Genomic DNA, 20693 nt, shown 5'->3' with positions numbered 1-20693 from the left:
CAGCTACTTAGGTGGTTGAGGTGGGAGGATCACCCGAGGCCAAGCAGTCGAGAAGATTGCACCACTGCACTGTAGCCTGGGCACCTTATGGAAAGAAAGGAGGGAAAAGAAGGGACGGAGGGAGGGAGGGGAGAGAGAGAAAGAGAAAGAAAGGGAGAGAGGCAGGGAGAGAGCGAGAGAAAAGGAAGAAAGAAAGGAGGGAAGGAAGCAAAGGAAGGAAGGAGAAAAATAGTGAAATTATGGCTGGGCTTGGTACCTGTATATTTTTCTTTCACTCAGGCAGTGTATTCACTCCTGTCTCGGAAGCAGAAACCCACAGACACCAAAAACTATGTCAGCATTGGCTTTCCCAGACTAGCCTTGAGCCAGGTCTCCTGGACATTTATCCTCTCTTGGAGCCACCCGGGTGTTCACAGTGATGAGCTGCATGGAGCCTGCCCTGGGCTCCCTGGAGAGGCCCTGCTGGCTCTGAAAGGTGGTGACAAGTGAAACCGGGGGTACCAATGGCAGGCAAAGCCTGTCTCCCTGATGTCTGCACCTACCCTCGATTCCTTTCATTGCTGGTTTTTTTTTCTTTTTTTAGAATTTCAGTGGCTAACAGTAAAGTGAACAGGAGCTTTTGAATTCAAAGGTCCTAAGCTCACCTTTATTTAAAAGGACACAGTTAAGGTATTTTTATCTTTTTAAACATATAATTTTGCTTCCTTTTTTAAAGCTCAAAACTAAAACCATAATCCTAACCTGAAACACGTTTATTTTGTTGTGTGTGTATGTGTGTGTGTGCTGCCTTGTTCTTGTGCTTGGCTACTAGCACGCCTTTAATTTGAGAAAAAGCAGTGTAGAATTTTATTTGAAAGCATGTCTGTCAGAGCACATGAAGGAGGCAGCAGGGATGGGGAAAAACAGTTGTCTTGAATTAAACTGTACGGCTCCCTAACTTAACCGTTGTGTTTTAAGAAAAACAAAATAGATGGATAAAACTTGATGGTAAGTAAGGTGAAATTGTAGCATCAATGTCTTTTGAAGTATTTTGTTGTGTATTGGTGTATGAATTTCTCATGATTTAGAAAATAATATTCCCTCTTTGTTCTCTATCTTCTGTACTTCAGGGAAGAGTGCTTTAATTTTAGCTGTCACTCATCTTTCATATTCATAGATACTTAAAACATTGCATGTAGAATATGGGACACATAGGTGATGCTCAAAAATAGTTGTTAATTAGGGCCTTGTTGAATAGTGCTGAGTAAGCAATATCTCATCCATAACTAAAGTCTGCAAAGACAGGATCATTTTGCTAAAGAAATTTTCTAAGATATTGAAAGTAGAGCTCAATTATAAAAGTCCAAGTATGTGTATCATATTTCACTCATGTGAAAAGCATCTATATCTGTTAGAAAAAAAACCTTGAAAAATGTATCTGTAAGATAGACTTCAAAGTTACTGATGCATCTATAAAGTATATAACAAAATAAAAGAAACTGCTGTTTGTCCTTTCCTCCCCAGTATCATCTCTAATCTTAATAGCCTAAAACACATAACCAGACCCCTCCCTGGTCCCCACTGCAGGGACTATGCCGAACTGATTCAGCCACAGCAGAGAGCCTGGGTTGGAGCCGTGAGGCTGCCCCTGATCAGCTCTGCCTCCTTGGAGGCTTCTGTGTCTTGGGTTCTTCATATGCCCAGTGGCAGGGATGGACCAGGCGCCCCTTGCAATTCTTCTGGACAAATGGGCCACTGTCATATGAAAATGAAAGGACACCACTCAAGCTCCAGGAGGCAGAATGTTACTCAAATGCTGGGCCAATAAACAATGTCACCCTAGCACCGAAGTATATTTTCAAAATGCAAACGATTTGAAATATCTCATTTTTGGTAAATGCTTTATTTTGGAAATGGGTTTTTGTTGTTGTTTCCCTGAAGAGAGTTCAAATCAGCAAAGTAAGTAGCTTTGGAGAAGACACCTTTAGACCAGGAGTCCTGTGAGTCAACCGGACAGTGTTGCAGGAAATTAGGTGAGCCGGAGGATTGAGTAGGCGGGGAGGGCTGATGCTTGTGCTTCAGAATTGAAGTTGAAAGCAAGGAATGCTGTGGATGTTGCCAGAGACAGAAGGAACCAAACAAAAATCTAGAGGGGCCAACGTTGATGTTTTAATGGATTTGGGAGGTCACATTCTTTTCAAAGCTAAGCCCTCAAAACTTTATTAAAAGGAAAGTCTTACATTTAACCAGTGACCTGGACAGAGGAGCTACCAGGACATTGGCGCCCTTGCTGTGCGTCTCCTGTGTGTATCATACCTCACATCGTGTTTGTTATACTTGTCACTCACATTTAATTGTAAAGTTCATTCCTGTGTTAAAAACAGAGCCAGGTATGATGGTGCCTAGTGAATTGTAGTGTCTTTAGGGAAGAACAGAAATGGACATAAATGAATACAAAGAATTACTAAAACAAGTTTACCTGAAACCTAGAGCAAATCAAAGTAAAAATGTAGGGATAGGGTGTTTATTTATTTAAAAAAAAATAATACCGTCAGGATTAAAATGAGAAGAATTAGATTTTCATTTCACCCTGAACACTAGTTCTACTTTAAGAAAGCTTCAGGGCCAGGCTTGGTGGCTCACACCTATAATCCCAGCACTTTGGGAGGCCAAGGCGGGCAGATCACCTGAGGTCAGGAGATCAAGACCAGCCCGAACAACATGGAGAAACCCCATCTCTACTAAGAAAAATACAAAATTAGCTGGGCTTGGTGGCAGGTGCCTGTAATCCTAGCTACTCGGGAGGCTGAGGCAGAATTACTTGAACCCAGGAGGTGGAGGTCGCAGTAAGCCAAAATCACGCCACTGACTCCAGCCTGGACAACTGCGCGAGACTCTGTCTCCAAAAAAAAGGCTTCTTGGTGCCAAGCTGTGAAGTGTTTGCCTTTGTGAGCATGCACACTTGGTACCCCTGCTTGGCACCAAGGAAACAGAGGTCTCAGGCTTTCTGAGATCTTCTTTCGATGAGTTTCACATCCAGCGCTTGCAAGTTTCAGGACAATTCCAGCTTCTAATTTACATCCATCGACCCCCTGAGTGTGAGCTCCTCGACTGGCCCAGTTTGTTGTCCAAGGCTCACTATGAGAACCTAAGAAGAAAGAGTGGGCAAATGCCCTGTGGGATGGCTCTGGGGCCCTTGTCAACAGACAGCGTGCTCTGGGGTCCTTGAACCCTATCCTATCCTGCTGGTTTTCATGTTGAACATTGGCATGAACATTAACAAACAGGGCTGCATGGTGGGGGTAGGGTTCTCGTGAACAGCTTGCATTTAGGCATATCTGGGAGGACAGCACAGGGATCTGAGGGGACTGGCCGCAGGCCCAGGTGTGTGGTGGGAGGAAGGCGGGCACCAACGGAGCTGCTGTCCACCCAAGACCATCCAACACCATGGGCAGGAAGAGCAAGGAAAGCTGGTTTAATGAAGCCCTGGCTGGAGTGAGAGAGAAGAAACGTCACTGTGAAAGTGAGAGAGACAGTGTGTGTGTGTGTGTGTGTGTGTGTGTGTGTGTGTGTGTGTATTTTCCAGGTAAGAGCAGGCATCGGGGTTGTGGGAAAGAAGTGTCAGTAATGTCAGTTTCCTCCTTAGGATGAAGGAGTAAACAAGAGAACAGCCACCAAGCTTTGCTCCAAGTACGAAATCATTTTTTCATCTTATAATTTTTCTTTGCATTTTATTTTTGTTTTGTTTCTCCCCTTTAGTTTCACCTTTAAATTGTATTTTCCCTTTCTTCCCACTGGTGATTTTGAAGTTCTAAATCTTATTTCTATTCTAACTAGTGGTTACCTCGATTTTTTAAAACAAATATATTTAAACCACTTTGAAAAAATGTTGGCATCAGGAATTAATTAATATTTTTAAAGATCCAAACTTGGGAAAAACTAAAATCTTGGGCTCATTTTTATTCCACACTCTTCCCATCCTCATCTTCCTAGATTCTGATGACATCATCTTGAGTTTTAGAAACTCATTCGATATTGTGCTTTTTCTTTAAAAGCCTTTCTTAATAAGTCACACAGCCACATGATCAACAGTTGTCTCGATGAAAATGTAAGGGCTCCTGGTTTCTCTTCTAACCAGTTTTCTGTAGCCAGTGTCCCTGCCCTTAATTCCACATTCAGATTTATTTTTCACTTTGCTGGAATGCATCCTTCGTTGGGGTGACAGGGTGATTTCTTGGTTGGTTGGTTTTGTTTGACTTTGGAGAAGAGGCCTGTGTGGGTGGGGCTCTGGATCCTGACTTTACCTGGTCCTCTTCTGTGCACCAGGTAGACTGAGAACTGCAGGTGTCTGGGCTCCGTCCTTTCCCTAAGGACACGTCAAGACCTCCATGTCACCCCTCCATTGTCACCCTTTGTCACAGAGCCAGTTTGAGTTTCTTCCCTTTCTAGAAAGTACCCCTTTCTTGTTTTCTGTATGGTAGCATTAAATTTATTTGTTTTCCTTAAAATTCAGAAATCTCAGCAGATTAAGCCTAGGCGTGTGGCTAGCTTGTTGGGGTTTCTTTCCTACTCACTACGCTGAACCCTCTGATCTGGATTGTTGAATCTTCACTTCTGAGAATTTCCTTCTGTTGTTTCACTTCTGCTAGAAGCATCTTCTCTGCCCTTTCTGTTGTCCCTGAAAGTGCTGCTGAACAGAACTCACAGGGCTGCGACCAGTGTTTCTCCTCTCATCTGATGTGCTTTTTTGACTGCACTGCTTTCTAAAAGAATCCCTGACTCCTCTGTCACCATCTCAGGAGTGAACTGCTTTTCCCATGGAGCAGGCTCCCCAGGAGCTCATGCCTGGTTTCCTGCACCATGCCCACCACACGGTTCCCCCTCTTGCTGTAGTTCTCCTTTCTGGGAATGACTCCATCTGGGGTTCCTCATCTCTGTTGGGTTTTCAGTGGCTGCGTCTGAGGTTCCTCATCTCTGTTGGGTTTTCATTTCTCCTTTTGCATACTGGGATAACAACTTTCTAGTGATTGGAACCGTCTAGAGAAGAGTTTCCTGAAAGGAGCTCAGCTCCTCCTGACTGGAAGTGTTCAGATTGAAATGGATGGACATGGTTGTTATGTACATGGTGGCAGGGGATCTGGCTGGAAGGACTAACCCACGTGACCTCCAAGTGTCTTCGAAGCTCAAGATCCTGGGAATGCAATTTGCTTGTTTTAAATTCTCTGTGTGGATGACTGTAATGGTAAAGTACAGTTACCTACCTTATGAATGACGCCTTTGAAGGTGTTTAAAAATAATAATTGTTATACTTCACTGACTACCATCCTCAGGCCATTTCCCAGGGCATACATGTGCTCAAGTCAGGAGCCAGATTCTTACATCCGTTGCTGAGTCTGTGCCGCAGTCCTGTGGGCCAGGCTCGTCGTCACCCTTCAAAGTGGAAGCAGCCATAGCCAGCAGACATTGCAGGGCTTGCAGCTCATGGCCATGTGCCACTGTCCATAGCACAAGTACAGCTTGAACCCACATCTGACCCTTCACCACCCCAAACCTTGCCTCCTGTGGAGGACAGAGAAGGCACCAGAGTGCCATGTGGCTCCCCCAGAGCTGCTTCAGGAGAAGGAGAGCTAGCGGGATCACTGTGAGCCCCTCAGCTGCACTCCACCTGCTGCTCTCCTCCATCCACGTCCAGTTAGGCCCTCCTGCCCATGTGGCTTTCTGGACATGAGCCCACCTCACTCAGGACCGTAGTCTGGGGCTCCTTCCACAGCTGGTATTTTAAAACCTTGAAGTCTCCTTTGAGAAAGGAGTGTTATTTGGCCAGAGGTCTCCTGTGTAAAGCTCTCTGCACCTGGCTGGGGTTAGTGGACAACTGGGACAAGGCATGACCAAGCTGGCAGAGAAAGCCTGAGACCAGCCCTGGGGAATTGGCTGGGAGGGTCGGGAGAACCCAGCCATCTTGCTCTTTATGCATTCTCATCGATCGCGTTTATTCCTCTGTCAGCTCAAGGGCTGCCCTTCTTAAGATGATCAAAGTGAAAGGCTCAAAGGCACTCTGCTCTCAGCTTAAATGGCAGGTTGGTTTTGGACCCAGAGGGGCTCAGAGGCTCCCTCCTATGCTGGGTGGCCTGCATCATCCTCACTGGGAGGTGCTGTGCACAGTTTTCCTTATGCTTTAACTCATGCCCAGGTCTTGACTATTTCTTATTTGCAATATAAAGGCCACTTTCAGTTGAGATTGCAAGTACATATTTTCCTTGACCCACTAATAAATGTCTAATAGTTTCTATAACATGAACCCATAATAACCATAAAATATCTATTGTTAATCGTTATGTATATCGTCCACTTTTGATTACCCTACTATATGAGGAACCTATTAGAAAATATCTTTAGGGTAGAAATAAGAAAAAACATCAATGCCAGCTCTTCCGAGTTTTTTAATTGTAGCAGTTATTAGGCCAATTCACAGTTTCTTTGTATTTTTGCTTTAAAAGTTCTGATTCAGCACACTTAATTTACAGCAACAGAGGGATTCTCATTACCAGCCAAGTTGTTCTTGCTTTTATTGGTTTCTGCACCATGGCCTGGGATTAACTCATTACCCTAGTTCCCTCTTTGCAGCCCAGAAAGATAAGCATCTCCTTGGTGTCAGCCCCCACACTGCACTGGCCTCAGGGACTCATAGAAGTATGTGCTCATGACTAGTTAGGGGCTTTCTGCCCCAGAAAAAGCATATGGTTAGTATTGGAAGCTCCAGCTATTTTCTTTTTGCCTTATTTCCTCCATTTTTGTTCCAAGATGGGACTTGATTTAACTTAAAATATAAAAAATATTTTGTACTGTTAGGGTCTTGACACTTTCCGTTAATTAATCATTGAGTTTTGGTGAAAAATACTGTAATTCTAAGGTTTAAGTATCATTCAACAGTAATCCATTATTTTGATGAGAAGAAATGGAATTGCAAAGGAAGATAATATAAGCATTATCCATTTGTTTATGAAAGATTCAATTCCATTATGGTCAGAGATTCCCCAACAGTTTAAGTGGACACCAACTCCTCTAGCCATCCCCCGCCAAAAGAAATCCTTCCTGATTCTGTCTGCTTGAAGGATATGGCCTTGAACATGCTCCTGGGGCTGCTGCCTCTACAGAGTGACAGCTCAGGGACCTGCAGGAACTCAGAACATGCAGCAGGTGCTAGAGGTAGGGCAGGTGTGCTGGACAGCCACCAAAGACCTCAGTTCCACTGGCAAAACTGTGCCACAGGAGAAACCTGAGCATATGGTAAAAACTATCCCAGCAGCACTCGGTCAGTGCAGGAACAGTGACCTCAGGAAGACATGAGGCTCCTACCAGTGCCTCTGAGGAGGCTAGCCCAACCCTGTGTGTGGTTAGGGCACACCTGACCACCACGGAAGGATGATGCCAGAGATCTGGGTTTTTGGGACGAGCACATGGTCTTGGCTGATTGTTTTCCTTCAGGCCTTCCCCAGAGTTGAATGCACATCAAAGAAACAAGCAGAAGAAACCGTGCCAGTTACTAGTATTGAATAATTTTTACTTACAAAAATTTTACATGGATTATCAAACTTATGAGCAAAATAGGACAAAAGAGAAGGATCTAGGTGAGAAATAGGACAACAGAGAAAGTAGAAACAATTTAGAAAACAGAGAGAAATAAGAAAAGATAACCCTTATTTGTATGTTATTTAGTAAGTGTTGAAGTTATAGAAAATATTCAACTAATTGTTTTTAGTGTGCTGTGGGCATGATTTTGGGTGTTGGGATTTTGCAGTGAACAGGGCAAACAAAATCCTTTCCTCATGGAGCTTTTGCTCTGATGAGGGTAGGGGAAGGTGAAGTCAAATAAATCTCATAACATGGAACAGAAAGGCAGAATTATGAGAAAGCCTTAAGAGATATGAAAAGTTATTCAGAAGGCCCAATATCTATTTAGTCACATTTTTAAAATAGGAAGTAGGGAGGAGGAAATAGCAGAAGAAAATTCCTCAGTACAGAGGGAAAACACAAGTACTGGAATTAAGTGGATGCACTGAGTACTGAGCAGAATTAATGAGAAAAGTCCATGCCCAGCACATCCCTGTGCAGTTTCAGAAGACCAAAGCAAAGGGAAGATCCTAAAAGCTTCTCAGTTACCTGCAGTACGTTTCAGATTTATATAACCCTTATCAGGACACCAGAAGTTAGAATGGAGTTATGAGATGACCTTCTGGTTCTAAAGAAAATATTTTTATTGGAGAATTTCCTACGTAACCAAATGTTAATCAAGCATTGAGACAAAGTGGTAATTTTTAGATAGTTAAGGATTCAGAAGACATATGCTTTTGGAGGAAACACAATGACTTGAGGATACTCTAGCAAAATGAAGAAGACATCTAAGAAAGAGAAAACTTGTATTTAAGGAAGAATACCATATAAATCCAGAGTATAATTGAAAAGGATAACTCAGCAGCAAGCCTGAAAAGTGACTGTTCCAAATTAAAAGGGAGAGTCATATTAGACAATGCTAAAAGGAATATTTTTAGAAGATGAATTTATTTTTAATGAATAGCCTAACTGAGAAGCTGAATGCTCTGAATGGTAGGGTAAAAGCAAATACTTCTTTTGTGGACCAGAAAAAAAAGGTAAAGAAGAGTGGAAACTCCAGGGAACATAAAAAAGCTGTTCATGAAAGGAGTGGTTCAGACATGAAGCAAACAAAACTAAGGCATGATTTTGAACAATTCTTGAGAAACAGGACAAAGAGACTCTGGTATAAGTTTGCGCTTGGAGTGGTGTACTGAGGAGCACAGGTGTGGTGGTGGTATCAGCACTGTTTCTCCTGCACAGTCTGTCACTTTTAAAAATTTAAAATAAAAAGGCAAAAACTCATATAATTATTAGATAAGAAACCAGAACTTAAACTACTGACTATTTAGAATACACATATCAAAAAGGGTGAATTGGAGCCCCACTTAAACTTAGGAGATGATGGCCTTGAATGAATGGGAACGAATAAATGAACTAAGCCTTCGTTTTCCAAAATTGGGAGGGAAAGCAGCAATAAAGCTAAAGAGGAATATAGGAAGAATGAAGGAAATAGAAGTGAGAAAGAGAGAGGGAAGGAAGAAGGAAATAAATTATATAGGAAAGAAGAAAAAAGATTAAAATTAGTAAAACTGGCCAGGCATCATGGGTCATACCTGTAATCCTAGCACTTTGGGAGGCTGATGCAGGTGGATCACCTGAGCTCAGGAGTTCAAGACTAGCCTGGCCAATATAGTAAAACCCCATCTCTACTAAAAATACTTAAAAAATTAGCCAGACATGGTGGTGCACACCTGTAATCCCAGCTACTCAGGAGACTGAGGCAGGGCAGTCACTTGAACCCAGGAGATAGAGGTTGCAGTGAGCCGAGATTGTGCCATTGCACTCAACCATGGGCAACAGAGCGAGAGTATGTCTAAAAAAAAAAAAAAAAAAAAAAGTAGTAAAACTAAGAGGCATTGCCTTCAAAGAACAATAAAACAGATGTACCACTGCCAGGGCTATCTAATGTAATATCAGATAAAACAAAAGTAACCGTGGAAATTGAGGGATAGCTACAGATAGGGACCTGCCTCAGCCTCCCAAAGTGCTGGGACTAAGAATGATCCACCATGTCTGACTCCTGTAGGTTTTTTTTACAGATGTCTTTATCAGCTTAAGGAATTTTTTATTTCTAGCTTACTAAGGGTAAGAATGTATATTGGATTTTGTCAGTTGCTTTTTTTTCTGCTCTTAGATGACTTTTCAGTGCAGTGATGTGGGACTTTAGTCCCAGCTACATGGGAGCTAAGGCAGGAGGAACACTTGAGCCCAGGAGTTTGAGGCCCTCCTGGGCAATGTAGTGAGACCCCATCTGAAACAACAGCAACAAAAAATGAGATAAGCATTTGGCTCATTTTTCAGTCTGCTAATGGTGACATTAAAAAAAAAAAAGCAATTAAACCAACTTTGCATCCTGGGATAAACTTTATATGGCTATTATGTGTTATTCTTTTTATATATTGTTGGATTCAATTTGCTAAAATTTTCTTTAGAATTTTTGCATTTATAGTATACTTGTCTATAGGGATATTGGTCTATAATTTTAGTTTAATGTCTTTGTCAGGTATAAAATGAGTTGAGATGCATTTTTTTTCTCTTCAGTTTTCTGGAAGAGTTTGTTTGGATTTGGTATTATTTCATTAAATGTATGGTTGAATTCACCAGTAAAGCCATTGGGTCTGAAGTTTGCTTTGTGAGAAAATATCTAACTACAAATTATTTTTCTATAATAGATTTAGGACTGTTCATATTATCTGTTTTTTTTTTTTTTTTTTCTTTTTTCTTGAGTGAGCTTCAGTAATTTGTCTTTCAGGGACTTTGTTCATTTCATCTAATTTGTCTCATGTATTGGCATAAGTGTTCAGATTATTCCTTTTAATATCTGTGGTATCCCTAATGATATCATCTTATCCCATATATTGATGATTTGTGTCCTCTCTTGTTTTTTCTGATCAGTCTAGCTAGAAGTTTATCAATTCTGTTCATCTCTAAGTACCAACTTTTAGGTTCAGTGATTTTTGTCTTTTGTTTTATATTTCAATAATTTTTACTCTGATTTTAATTGTTTCCTTTTTTCTGCTTACCTGGTATTTCAATTGCCCATCTTTTTGTAGTTTTTAAGGGGCTAGCTGAGATCATTGTTTTAAGACCCTTTTTACTGCTTTTGTAGCATTGAAAAATTATATGTTGTATTTTTATTTTCAATGATATTAAAGTACTTTGTTCCTTGGGTTACTTAAAAGTCTGCTATTTAGTTTTAAAATACTAGAAATTTTACAGAGATCTTTCTGTTGTTGGTTTTGAGTTTCATTTAATGACTTCAGTCCTTTTAAATTTGTTTAGACTTGGTTTTATGGACTAGAGAATATGATCTGTCTTTGTATGTGTTTCACAAAACTTGAGAATGTAAATCTGCCACTTTGGGGTAGAGTGACCCATAAATGTTAATTAGGCCAAGTTGTTTGATTATATTATTTATTTTCTTTTATATTTTTATTGAACTTCTACTTGATCAATCAGTTATTGAGAGACAGGATTGAAAATCTCTTTGTTATAATTGTACATTGTCTATTTCTTCCCCTTTTTTAGAGTTTTTACTTCCTGTATTTGTAGCTCTGTGATTAGATGCATAAAAATTTAGGGACTGTTGGTTTCTTTTAATAAACTGACCTCCTTTATCATTATAAAATGACCCTCTTTATTTCTGGTAATCATGTTTGTTTTGAAATTTGCTTTGGGATTAATATAATCTCTTCAACTTTCTTTCGATTAGTGTTAGCACAGTGTATTTCTGTCCCTTTATATTAAACTACTTTATATTAAAAGTATATTTCTTATAGGCAGCATGTTTGGATCTTGCTCCCCTCTCCCACCATGGACAGTCTCTGGCTTTTCACTGTGGTACTTAGACCATTTACATTTATTGTGATTATTGATATTATTAGGTTTGAATCTCATCTTGCTACTTATTTTCTACGTGTTTCATATATTCTTTGTTCACTTTTTCCTCATCTTCTTACTGCTTTTGCCTTAATTGGGTGTGTTTGATGATTCCATGCTGACTCCTTCTTAACTTTTGAGCTGTAACTTTTGTTAATTTAGTGGTTGTTTTAGGGTTTACAGTATGCATTCTTAACTTACCACAATCTACCTTCAAGTGATATTATACTACTTCACATATAGTAAGAGAACCTTACAACAGGTTACTCTCATTTTTTCACTCCCAACCTTTGTGGTATTGTTTTCAGACACTTTTGCATATATTTAAAAAAAAATCCACATTACATAATTATTTTTGTTTTAATAATTATCTTTTAAAGGAATTTAAATAATAAGAAAAAAACTCTTGTGTATTTATCCATGTAGCTATCATTTCCAGGGCTCTTCATTCCTTTGTATAGATCTAGATTTCCATTTTGGTATCATTTTTTCTTCTGGCTGGAGGACTTCCCTTTTTATATTCCCTGTTTCACAAGTCTTCTGATGATGAATTATTTCAGCTTTGGTACATCTGGTAAAGTATTTTGCTTTCATTTTGAAGTATATTTTGCTGTGTGAATATATTTCTGCGGGAATGGCAGGGTTTGTTTTCTCCTTTAAGTGCATTAAAAACATTGGTTCCCTGACTTCTTGTTTGAATTGTTTCCAGTGAGAAATGTGTTGTCTTTATTTCTCTGTGTGTTTTTTTCCTCTCGGTTTGCTTAAGATTTTCCTTTAATACTGGTGTTAAACAATTTGTTCTGTTGTGTTTTGGTATAGTTTTATTCATGTTTCTTGTGCTTGGGATTTACTGAAATTCTTTAATCCATGGGTTTGTTGGTTTCATAAAATTTGGAAAGTTTTTATTCATCTTTCTTTAGATATATTTTCTCTTCCCCCTTCTCTCTCCTTACCTTCATGAAATCCAAGTACACATATTTCAGTCTACTTAAACCTGCCCCACATCACTGATTTTCTGTTCTTTTATTCTTTCAGTCTCTTTTCTCTCTTTGTGTTTCATTTTTGATAGTTTCTGTAACTATGTCTTTAAGTTCACCAATCTTTTCTTCTGTGGTTTCTATTCTGTGGTTCAATCCCATCAAGTGTATTCTTTATCTAATACACTGCAGTTTTCATCTCCAGAAGTTTGGCTTAGGTCTTTTTATATCTTTTTGTCTGTATCTTCTACATGTGAATGTCAGGCACTTTTCCCTCTGATTCTCTTCCCAGCCTTGAGTAATATGCACCCTCTGATCAGTGCTCCACAGGATATTCAAGTCCAACCTCTGCATATCTCCAGGGTTCACTCTCTCTCTCTTCATTTCTCTTGCTTCTGATACTCTGTCTTATGAAATCTGACTGACTTGCTTTTCCTTGACTCTCAATTAATGGGATCTGCTACACCCTGCCTGGGTTCCTTACTTTGAACAGTAAACTGTTCTGGCAGTAAATTGTCATCTGGGTTTTAATATCTCTCAAAGGGAAGGGTGAATGGTCATTGAAAGCAAATGAGCATGGTGACAGGGGTGGAGGTGGCCTCCACAGGGCATGAAGGGAGTTGTGCTCAGTCATCTGAGAGTGCCAAGTGCTGTCATGGCCAGTGGGCTTGATGACTCAGTGTCTGGCTTCAGAATATGAGTCCGCTCATCTTCTAAGCATGTTCTAAAGAGTCATATCCTAAATCAGTTTTGATTTTGGTGGCCGATAACATCCATGTGATATGAATTATCAAGCTCAGTATATGAGTGGAGATACATGTATTCGATTCCCAGTTATCCGTGTTTCTTTAAAAAGTTTCAACTCAGCAAAATTAGCCTGTGATTAGTTAAGATGAGACAGTTTAAATACAGTAAGGAAACAAATACAAGGGTATTTCCCAAAGTTCATAAAGTTAAAAGATAAAAATTTTTTTTAAAAGATATAAACTTTATTTCTCAACATAAGCACATCAAATTCAAGACATTTTTGTAAGCGCTGATCCCAGCCATTTAGATTGTCCCTGAAGAAGTGAACATCGGGAATTTAACCATGTCAATGCCGGCCTTTTTACATTATTAGCTGAAGAAAAATGGTGCCCTTTAAAGAATATTTGAGATTAAGAAACAAAAAGAAGGCAGAAGGAGCCAAATGAGGTGGATTTGCACCCACCATAAGGTGGATGCCTCATGATTTTCCATCAAAACCCTCACAAAGTTGGCCTTTTTGATGAGAGGAGTGAGTAGGAGCTTTGTCATGGTCAAGGATGCTGGTGAAGCTTCCCCAGGGGTTTTTCTACTAAAGCTAGGCTGCCTTTCTCAAAACACTCTCATAATAAGTAGATGTTATCATTCCTTGGCCCTCCAAGTGAACTCAACAAGCAAAATGCCTTGAGTATCCCAAAAATGTTGCCATGGCCTGTGCTTTGACTGGACTCCATCTGCCTCTTGGTAGCCTTTTTTGCTTAAGTGTGCATTTTCTTCAGGATTGAAAATGCTTGGTAAAGCAATTTTTATCTCGTGTTTGATGTTTGTTCTTGCTTCAATTTTAGCAGAAGTCATGTAGCTCTGATAGGAGCTCTTTTCAAACAGACGTCTTGATCTTCTTATGCCTCAAACTAGATCCTGTTCAGGCATCTTTCAGCAAGTAGTACAAGTTTATTTCAAAACAGTTTTGAAATCCATGAAGTTTTTTCATTGTACACATTTTCTGTTTTTTCAAGGCTCTTGTGAACCATTTCAAGACACTTGTTAACAATTGGAGTTTCCTGTTGCATCATGGGTGTCACACATGCAAAGCCACGTGACCTGAACATGCCTGGCCTCTCATGGCAGGGAGCATGTGCAGGGCAGGAGCACCAGACATGGGTGCGACCCTGTAGGGAGCAGCCCCACCTGCGCAGCCTCATTGGACCCTGCGTTAGTTGCAGAAGTGACTCCCACCCATCCACCCTCAGGCTGCTAGGGTTCTTAGCACCATCAGCACCAGAGTCAGCAAAAACACACTTGGCAGGACGTCTCATCATTTCAGGTTTCTGTCAACCTTCTGCCCACCTGCCCTGTCAGACAAGTGCGTACCCATGGGTCACTTCTGCTTTCTCAGCACTACTCCTGTTCTGGTGGCAGTGGAAGGGTGTGAGGCACGGCCACGGCAGATGCACACCCAAGTCTACGTACATTCCTCGGCAGGCAGAATTCCCCACCACGCATGTCTGTGGCCACGTCTGAGCAGAGTGTGCTGCACCTGGCTGCTCCTTCCCTGGAGTGAATGCGGGCTTCACACTACCTTCCTGTGTCTTCCGTTTCAGGCATCAGCAATGCAGAAGCACGGCAGCCAGGGAAGGCCCCCAACTTCAGCGTGAACTGGACAGTAGGCGACTCCGCTATTGAGGTCATCAACGCCACGACAGGGAAGGATGAGCTGGGCCGCGCGTCCCGCCTGTGTAAGCACGCGTTGTACTGTCGCTGGATGCGTGTGCACGGCAAGGTACTGAGGTGCCCTCACCGCGATGCGCCGGCTCCACCTCCCCAATAGCTTGTCTGTCCTCACACCTACTGTTCCTTAAACTGTTTCATCGTCATGCCATCATGCACAGCTTCCTAAAACCATCATTGGGAAACCTTTTATTCCTTCAGCTTGTTTTAGCTTAGAAGTGTGGCAGCGTTCCTCCAACCTTAATGCCGTCTCAAAGGCAGCTCTTTCCTCCCTGCTGCAGGGTCAGACTCCCTGCCAGACCACTGTGCATGGTGGAAATGTCTTACTCTCAGATATTGAAAGTCATTGTGCAAAACGGAGGGCCACTCACCCTGCTGTCCCCTCCTTCTCAGCAACACAAAAATTGATTGGATTCTGACAACCCTCCATGAGAGTTTTGAATTAGCTATGGAGCCCCTTTTTCCCCACGATAAAACCTTATATAGTAAATCAGGATATTACTAGTTTTTATTTATTCTTCAATCAAGTAGGTAGAATCTGTTTATTCTGAGACCAGCATTGTGCACTGGCATGGGGGGTACAGCCGGAAGTGACAGTGCCCAGGAGGGTCCTGTTCACACAGGGGCAGCACCTGGGCCAGCTGCTGCAAGTCCAAGGTCCACACAGAAAGGAGTCAGCAGGGAAGGCCTCTGAGATCAGCAGGGTGATAAGACACACATAACATCAGTGGTGCTTCTCATAGTTAAAAGTGAAACTTGAATCGACTGTTGGTGGTTTCCAGAAGCACATCTTCGGAAGTCGGGAGTCTGTAGCTGCCTGTTTGACCAGCAAGACTGGAACTTGGTGATGATAACTTAGCCCTTAGGAGACGCCGCGCCTTGTTGTGTGTAAAGCCATTCCCTTGGCAGAAAGCGCCTTCCTCTGGGCTGCTTTCCCCTGAGAAGCCAGTGCAGTTCGAAAGGCCATTTTTCTGGCATCTTAGGTGTTATTTTCATCATTTACTGCTTCCACAGTTGAATTTGTTTTTTATCCCTTCACAGGTTCCCTCCCACTTACTACGCTCCAAGATTACCAAGCCCAACATGTACCATGAGTCCAAGCTGGCGGCAAAGGAGTACCAGGCTGCCAAGGCGCGTCTGTTCACCGCCTTCATCAAGGCGGGGCTGGGGGCCTGGGTGGAGAAGCCCACTGAGCAGGACCAGTTCTCACTCACGCCCTGACCCGGGCAGACATGATGTGGGGTGCAGGGGGCTGTGGGCATCCAGCGTCGTCCTCCAGAACCTCACATCTGAACTGGGGGCAGGTGCATACCTTGGGGAGGGAGTAGGGGACACAGGACCACCAGGTGTCCACTGTTGTCCCCAGCATCTCACATCAGACCCGGGGCAGTACACAGTGTGGGGAGGGGACAGGGGTGTGTTGGGGCCCGGTCTCGCCACCTGGCATCTCTCTGCCACAGTATTTCCCCTTCTGAACCGTCCAGTGACTGCTTCCAATCTCAGTTTATGTTTAGAAATTGAGTTCTACTGAGTAGGGCTTCCTTAAGTTTAGGAAAATAGAAATTACTTTGTGTGAAATTCTTGAATAAATAATTTATTCAGAGCTAGGAATGTGGTTTATAAAATAAGAAGTAATTATGTCAGGTCACTTTTAGGCCACATTATTTTAACTGCAAAAAAGCATCTATATATGGAGGAGGGTGGGAAATAGAGGTAGGAAGTAGTAACCTAAAGGAAATTGCCACACGTCTGTCTAAACTTAGGTCTCTTTTCTCCATAGGTACCTCCGTGGCTAGTTTCACACACTAGGTTTTAACAGTCTCTCCCCGAGGAGCAGACTCCCAGCATGATGTAGCGTGGCCCTGTCACGCACATGGGGTCCCACAGCGGTGACTGTGTGTCCTGCAGAGTCATGACCCAGGACCCTGTAGCCCTCAGCCTCCTCTAGAAGCTTCTGTTCTCGTTGTAGGATCAGATCATGGAAAACTTTTCTCATTTTATTCTAAGTAATCACAGATAAAACGTGGCCAGTAACCCAGGCTGGCCATTAATTCGGGTTTTTTAAACGATATTTAACTTTTATGGACTAGAAGGAATCAGGAGGGCTGCTGCACAATACACGGCCTAAGTTCCCTCTTCCTTACTCCGAGTCGAATGGATGTGAGTGACTGCCCAAAGACCTTCACAGGATGGAAGGAGAAGTATTTCAGTAGATATTCATTCCTGGAAAATGCCGTAGAGGGCATGTTTTAAAATTATTGTTTCCAGCTTTATCAAAGACATGTTTGAAAAATAAAAAGCATCCAGGTGAGAGCTGGTGAGACCAGGTGCTGCTGGCATAGTGTAGACCAAATGCTGACGGTCCCTACAGGGGTGCTCAGGGCTGCCTAGCACCCACAGTGCACAGGACGGCCCCGCGGCAGAGGGAGCCAGCCCAGGAGGTCAGGAGTGCGGGCAAGGGCCCTGTGTAGACCACCTCCACCCAGCTCAGAGATTTGCACCAGTTGCCTTGTTGCCTCCGCTCAGGATGAAAGAGGAGCCAAGAGAAATGCTCTGCCCACCAGTGCAGTGCCCAGCTCTAAGGCACTGGAGGGTGCTCAGGTGGGTCTCCTGGGGCCATGGGCAAAGATTGGTGCAGACTCCACCCTACAGCATACATTTGCCACAGCGAAGTCCAGGGTGATGACGCCTGTGTGTCCGTGATGGGCCTAGGAAACCAGAACAGGGGCAGAGGGGCATCCTCCTCCCCCTAGGCCCGGGGAGCTCAGACCTGAGAAGGGAAGCGCCACGGCTTTGGTGGGATGTGCGCCTCCCGATGTCAGGAGCCCTGTCTGCGTGTGTCCACACAGATCTCGTCCCAGCATGGCAGGAAGGGGTGCTGCTTAGCTCGTTGTTGGGGACACGACCAGGTTCAGAGGCACGAACTTCTGCCCCACACCAGCCTTCTCCTCTACCGAAGAGGGTAGTTGTCTCCCTGAACCAGTCAGAGTGGGCATTGCAGGCCCCTCCACAACAGTGGGGTACTGTTTAGGCAGATTGTGTGGGGGTTTCTGTACCTGCAGAAGGAAAGGGGTCTTCGCTGGCCTTCCCCCAAGCAGGCTCTTGCACATTCTAGGTAAAACACCATGTAAGTCTATGTGTTTTTATTCTTGTCTTGATAAATTGTATTTTTTTCTAATGGGGATTGGGAGATGGACTTAGTTTTTAAAAATATGTGGATTTTGGTTACAAAGTTTACTGTTAATATATTCCATTTACATACAAAACTACCCAGTATGTCTGGCTTTTTCCTTCTGTCAGGAAATAGCTAAAATGAGCATGATTGCTTCCTGTACCACCCCAAATAAGTGAGGGCCTCACCTTGTGGGGCCTGAGCAGGTGCCTTGAGACCCTAAGGTGCACCTTTCCTGGGTGGACAGGCAGGCACAGGATGTCCCACCCCAAGCCTTCCAGGCAGGAGGAAGGTAGCCAAGGCAACTGGGTTCAGGGAGGCCTGGGCAGGGCAGTTGCGGGGAGGAAGCTGATGTGCAGGAGCCACTCTCCTGGCCAGGGGACCAGAGGCTGTGCAGTGCTCCTAGGACTGCACATCTGTAGTCAGAAAAAAAAAATACAGAATGCTGGCTCCTCCCTGAGACAGATGAGGAAACTTAGCACTTTAATTTCCCTTCAGAGCGCTCATTGTGCATTAGACTCTAGCTGTTCCATTGAGGTGTCATTTTGCATCCCATGTCCTTGATATGGGTTTTAGAGACTTAGAAGAAAATTTGGTACAAGCAGGAACTTGATTTTTTTAAGAAACGTCTTACATTTTGAGGACATTTTGACAAGTAGGGAAAGAGGGGGCTTCTGTTTTGTTTTGTTAGCCAAACCTGAAGTATTAATTCCACAAACACACTGTCCCTCGGGACCACTCAGGTACAGCTCTGCCAGGGACAGAGTCCTGCTGTTGGGAGGTCAGTGCTGCAAAAGTCTCAGGTGGGTGGTGTGTTCTGTGCCATGAGGAGTGAAAGGTCGAGATGGATGTCACCACCCTCCTCCGCACTCATCACCCGGTCATACGCCAGGCCCACCTCTTCCCAGCAAGGGATGCCAAAGAACTGCAGTTCTGATTCTGCGTCTTCATTTAACTTTTCATCATCTTTTCCTGTTTTGGAGAATTTTGTATAATCAGAAGCAATTACTTTAAAATGTACTGGCCACTGTCTCACAAGGCATGGATATCTCTGGATTTTTTTTTCAAATAACTATATTTATTTCCAGGCTGTGGAACCGCTGCTTTCTTCGTGAAAACAGTGTCTCTCCCTGTAATCTCACACAAATACACTGAGGAGGGGACGGCTCCGTCTTCACATTGTGCGCAGATCTGAGGATGGGATTAGCAGCACACCTGGATCTGCCCATGTCTCAGAGCATGGCAGTGGCTCTTTTTCCTTCTAAAATACTTTACCCCAGAAGCAGGTCATCTGCCCCAGGCATAACTTTATCCAGAAAAAGAAGGAAAATTGGCCATCTTTCCCACCTCTAGATTCTGTGAAATTACACACTTGCTCAAAAGATTCCTTCTTATCAATCCCATGCTGTGTAAGTGGAAAGGGCGGAGTGTTTGTGTACCATGTGTGTCCAGTTTACAGCGTCCCTGCCCCTTAACATGTTGTGTGACAATCTCCCTGGGTGAGGAGTGGGTGTACCCAGGCCCAAGGCCGGTGGGTCACTCAGTGCCTTCCATGTGAGTTCTGGTGTTCACTTGATGCCGGGGAATAGAATTAGAGAAGCCTCTGACCCGCCGGGTGCCAGGGACTGGTGGAGGTGGCTGGCAGGTCTGACTTGACCATAACCTTTAGTTGTAAGGGTGTGTTGGCTTTTTCAGTCTCTTGTGAAAAGTCTCCTGTCTCTGGCAGCACCGTCTGCACTTTCTTGTTTACTGTTTGAAGGGACAAGTACCAAGCCCCAAGAACACTTACTTTGGCCACAGCATAAGCTGATGGTGTGTGAGGAACTGATGGGCCATTAAACATGAATGGAGCCGTGAAAAGCACAGTCTATGGACATTCATGGAGTAAGCCCCTAAAGCTGTTTGCTTTTTCAGGCTTTAGGTTACATGCTTTTAATTTGATTTTAGAACCTGGACACTTTCTATGAATGTAATTCGGCCAAGAAACTTGTTGCTACGATGCAATCCTCAGTGTTCTCTGTATGTATATTTGTGTATACACCACACATTACAACTGCATGAGCTTCCTCTCGCACTGAGACCAGCCGGAACTGAGCATGAGACGCTGTCAAATACAGACAAAGGATTTGAGTCAATAAAAAAGAAAATGTTTCACTACTCTTTTGTTGCTGAGATTTTCTTTTCCTTTCAAATTATTTCTGCCCTTGTCTCCACTAGCAGACCCGGGGATGGATGCTCACGTGCATAACCTGAAAGGTGTCTATGTGCCCCCCGAGAGCTGCAGGTCCGACTTCACCTGATTTCCCCAACTTGGGACAGTCTCTCCTCAGTCCCCTTCCCACCCCCCATTAGATTCTTGAATTCACCGTCTTCCTGGAGAGCATGTTGGCGCCTCTCCCATAGATATGGTGGTATAGAGCATGTTGGCACCTCTCCTGTATATAAGGTGGTGTAGAGGAAAAGTATGCAACTGCCCCGCCCTCACCCTGCATGCAAAATGATGATACACACCCACATTACTTGTTACCCTCACCTTACTTGTGGATAGAACACAGGAAGAA

General features: G+C 43.2%; 1 protein-coding gene across 13 annotated transcripts in view; it reads left to right on the top strand.

The window, feature by feature from the left end:
- ADARB1 (adenosine deaminase RNA specific B1) overlaps nt 1–20289 on the top strand; it is a 148088-nt gene extending 127799 nt beyond the window's left edge. For 10 of the 13 annotated variants that reach the window (XM_032276723.1, XM_032276725.1, XM_032276722.1 and 7 more), the window contains 2 exons: nt 14834–15012; nt 16002–20289. In XM_032276723.1, coding sequence (XP_032132614.1) covers nt 14834–15012; nt 16002–16181 — 359 coding nt within the window. In that variant the 3' untranslated portion in view covers nt 16182–20289. Of the gene's footprint in view, nt 1–583; nt 670–14833; nt 15013–16001 lie in introns of those variants that run through there. The other 3 variants (XM_032276720.1, XM_032276728.1, XR_004268558.1) reach the window with 2 other exon arrangements.
- Nucleotides 20290–20693: the final 404 nt, after the last annotated feature.

This window comes from Sapajus apella, unplaced genomic scaffold (genome assembly GCF_009761245.1).
Source record: "Sapajus apella isolate SASKATOON/1434 unplaced genomic scaffold, GSC_monkey_1.0 scaffold8, whole genome shotgun sequence".
NCBI lineage: Eukaryota > Metazoa > Chordata > Mammalia > Primates > Cebidae > Sapajus > Sapajus apella.
This window is presented reverse-complemented; position numbering and strand designations above follow the sequence as displayed.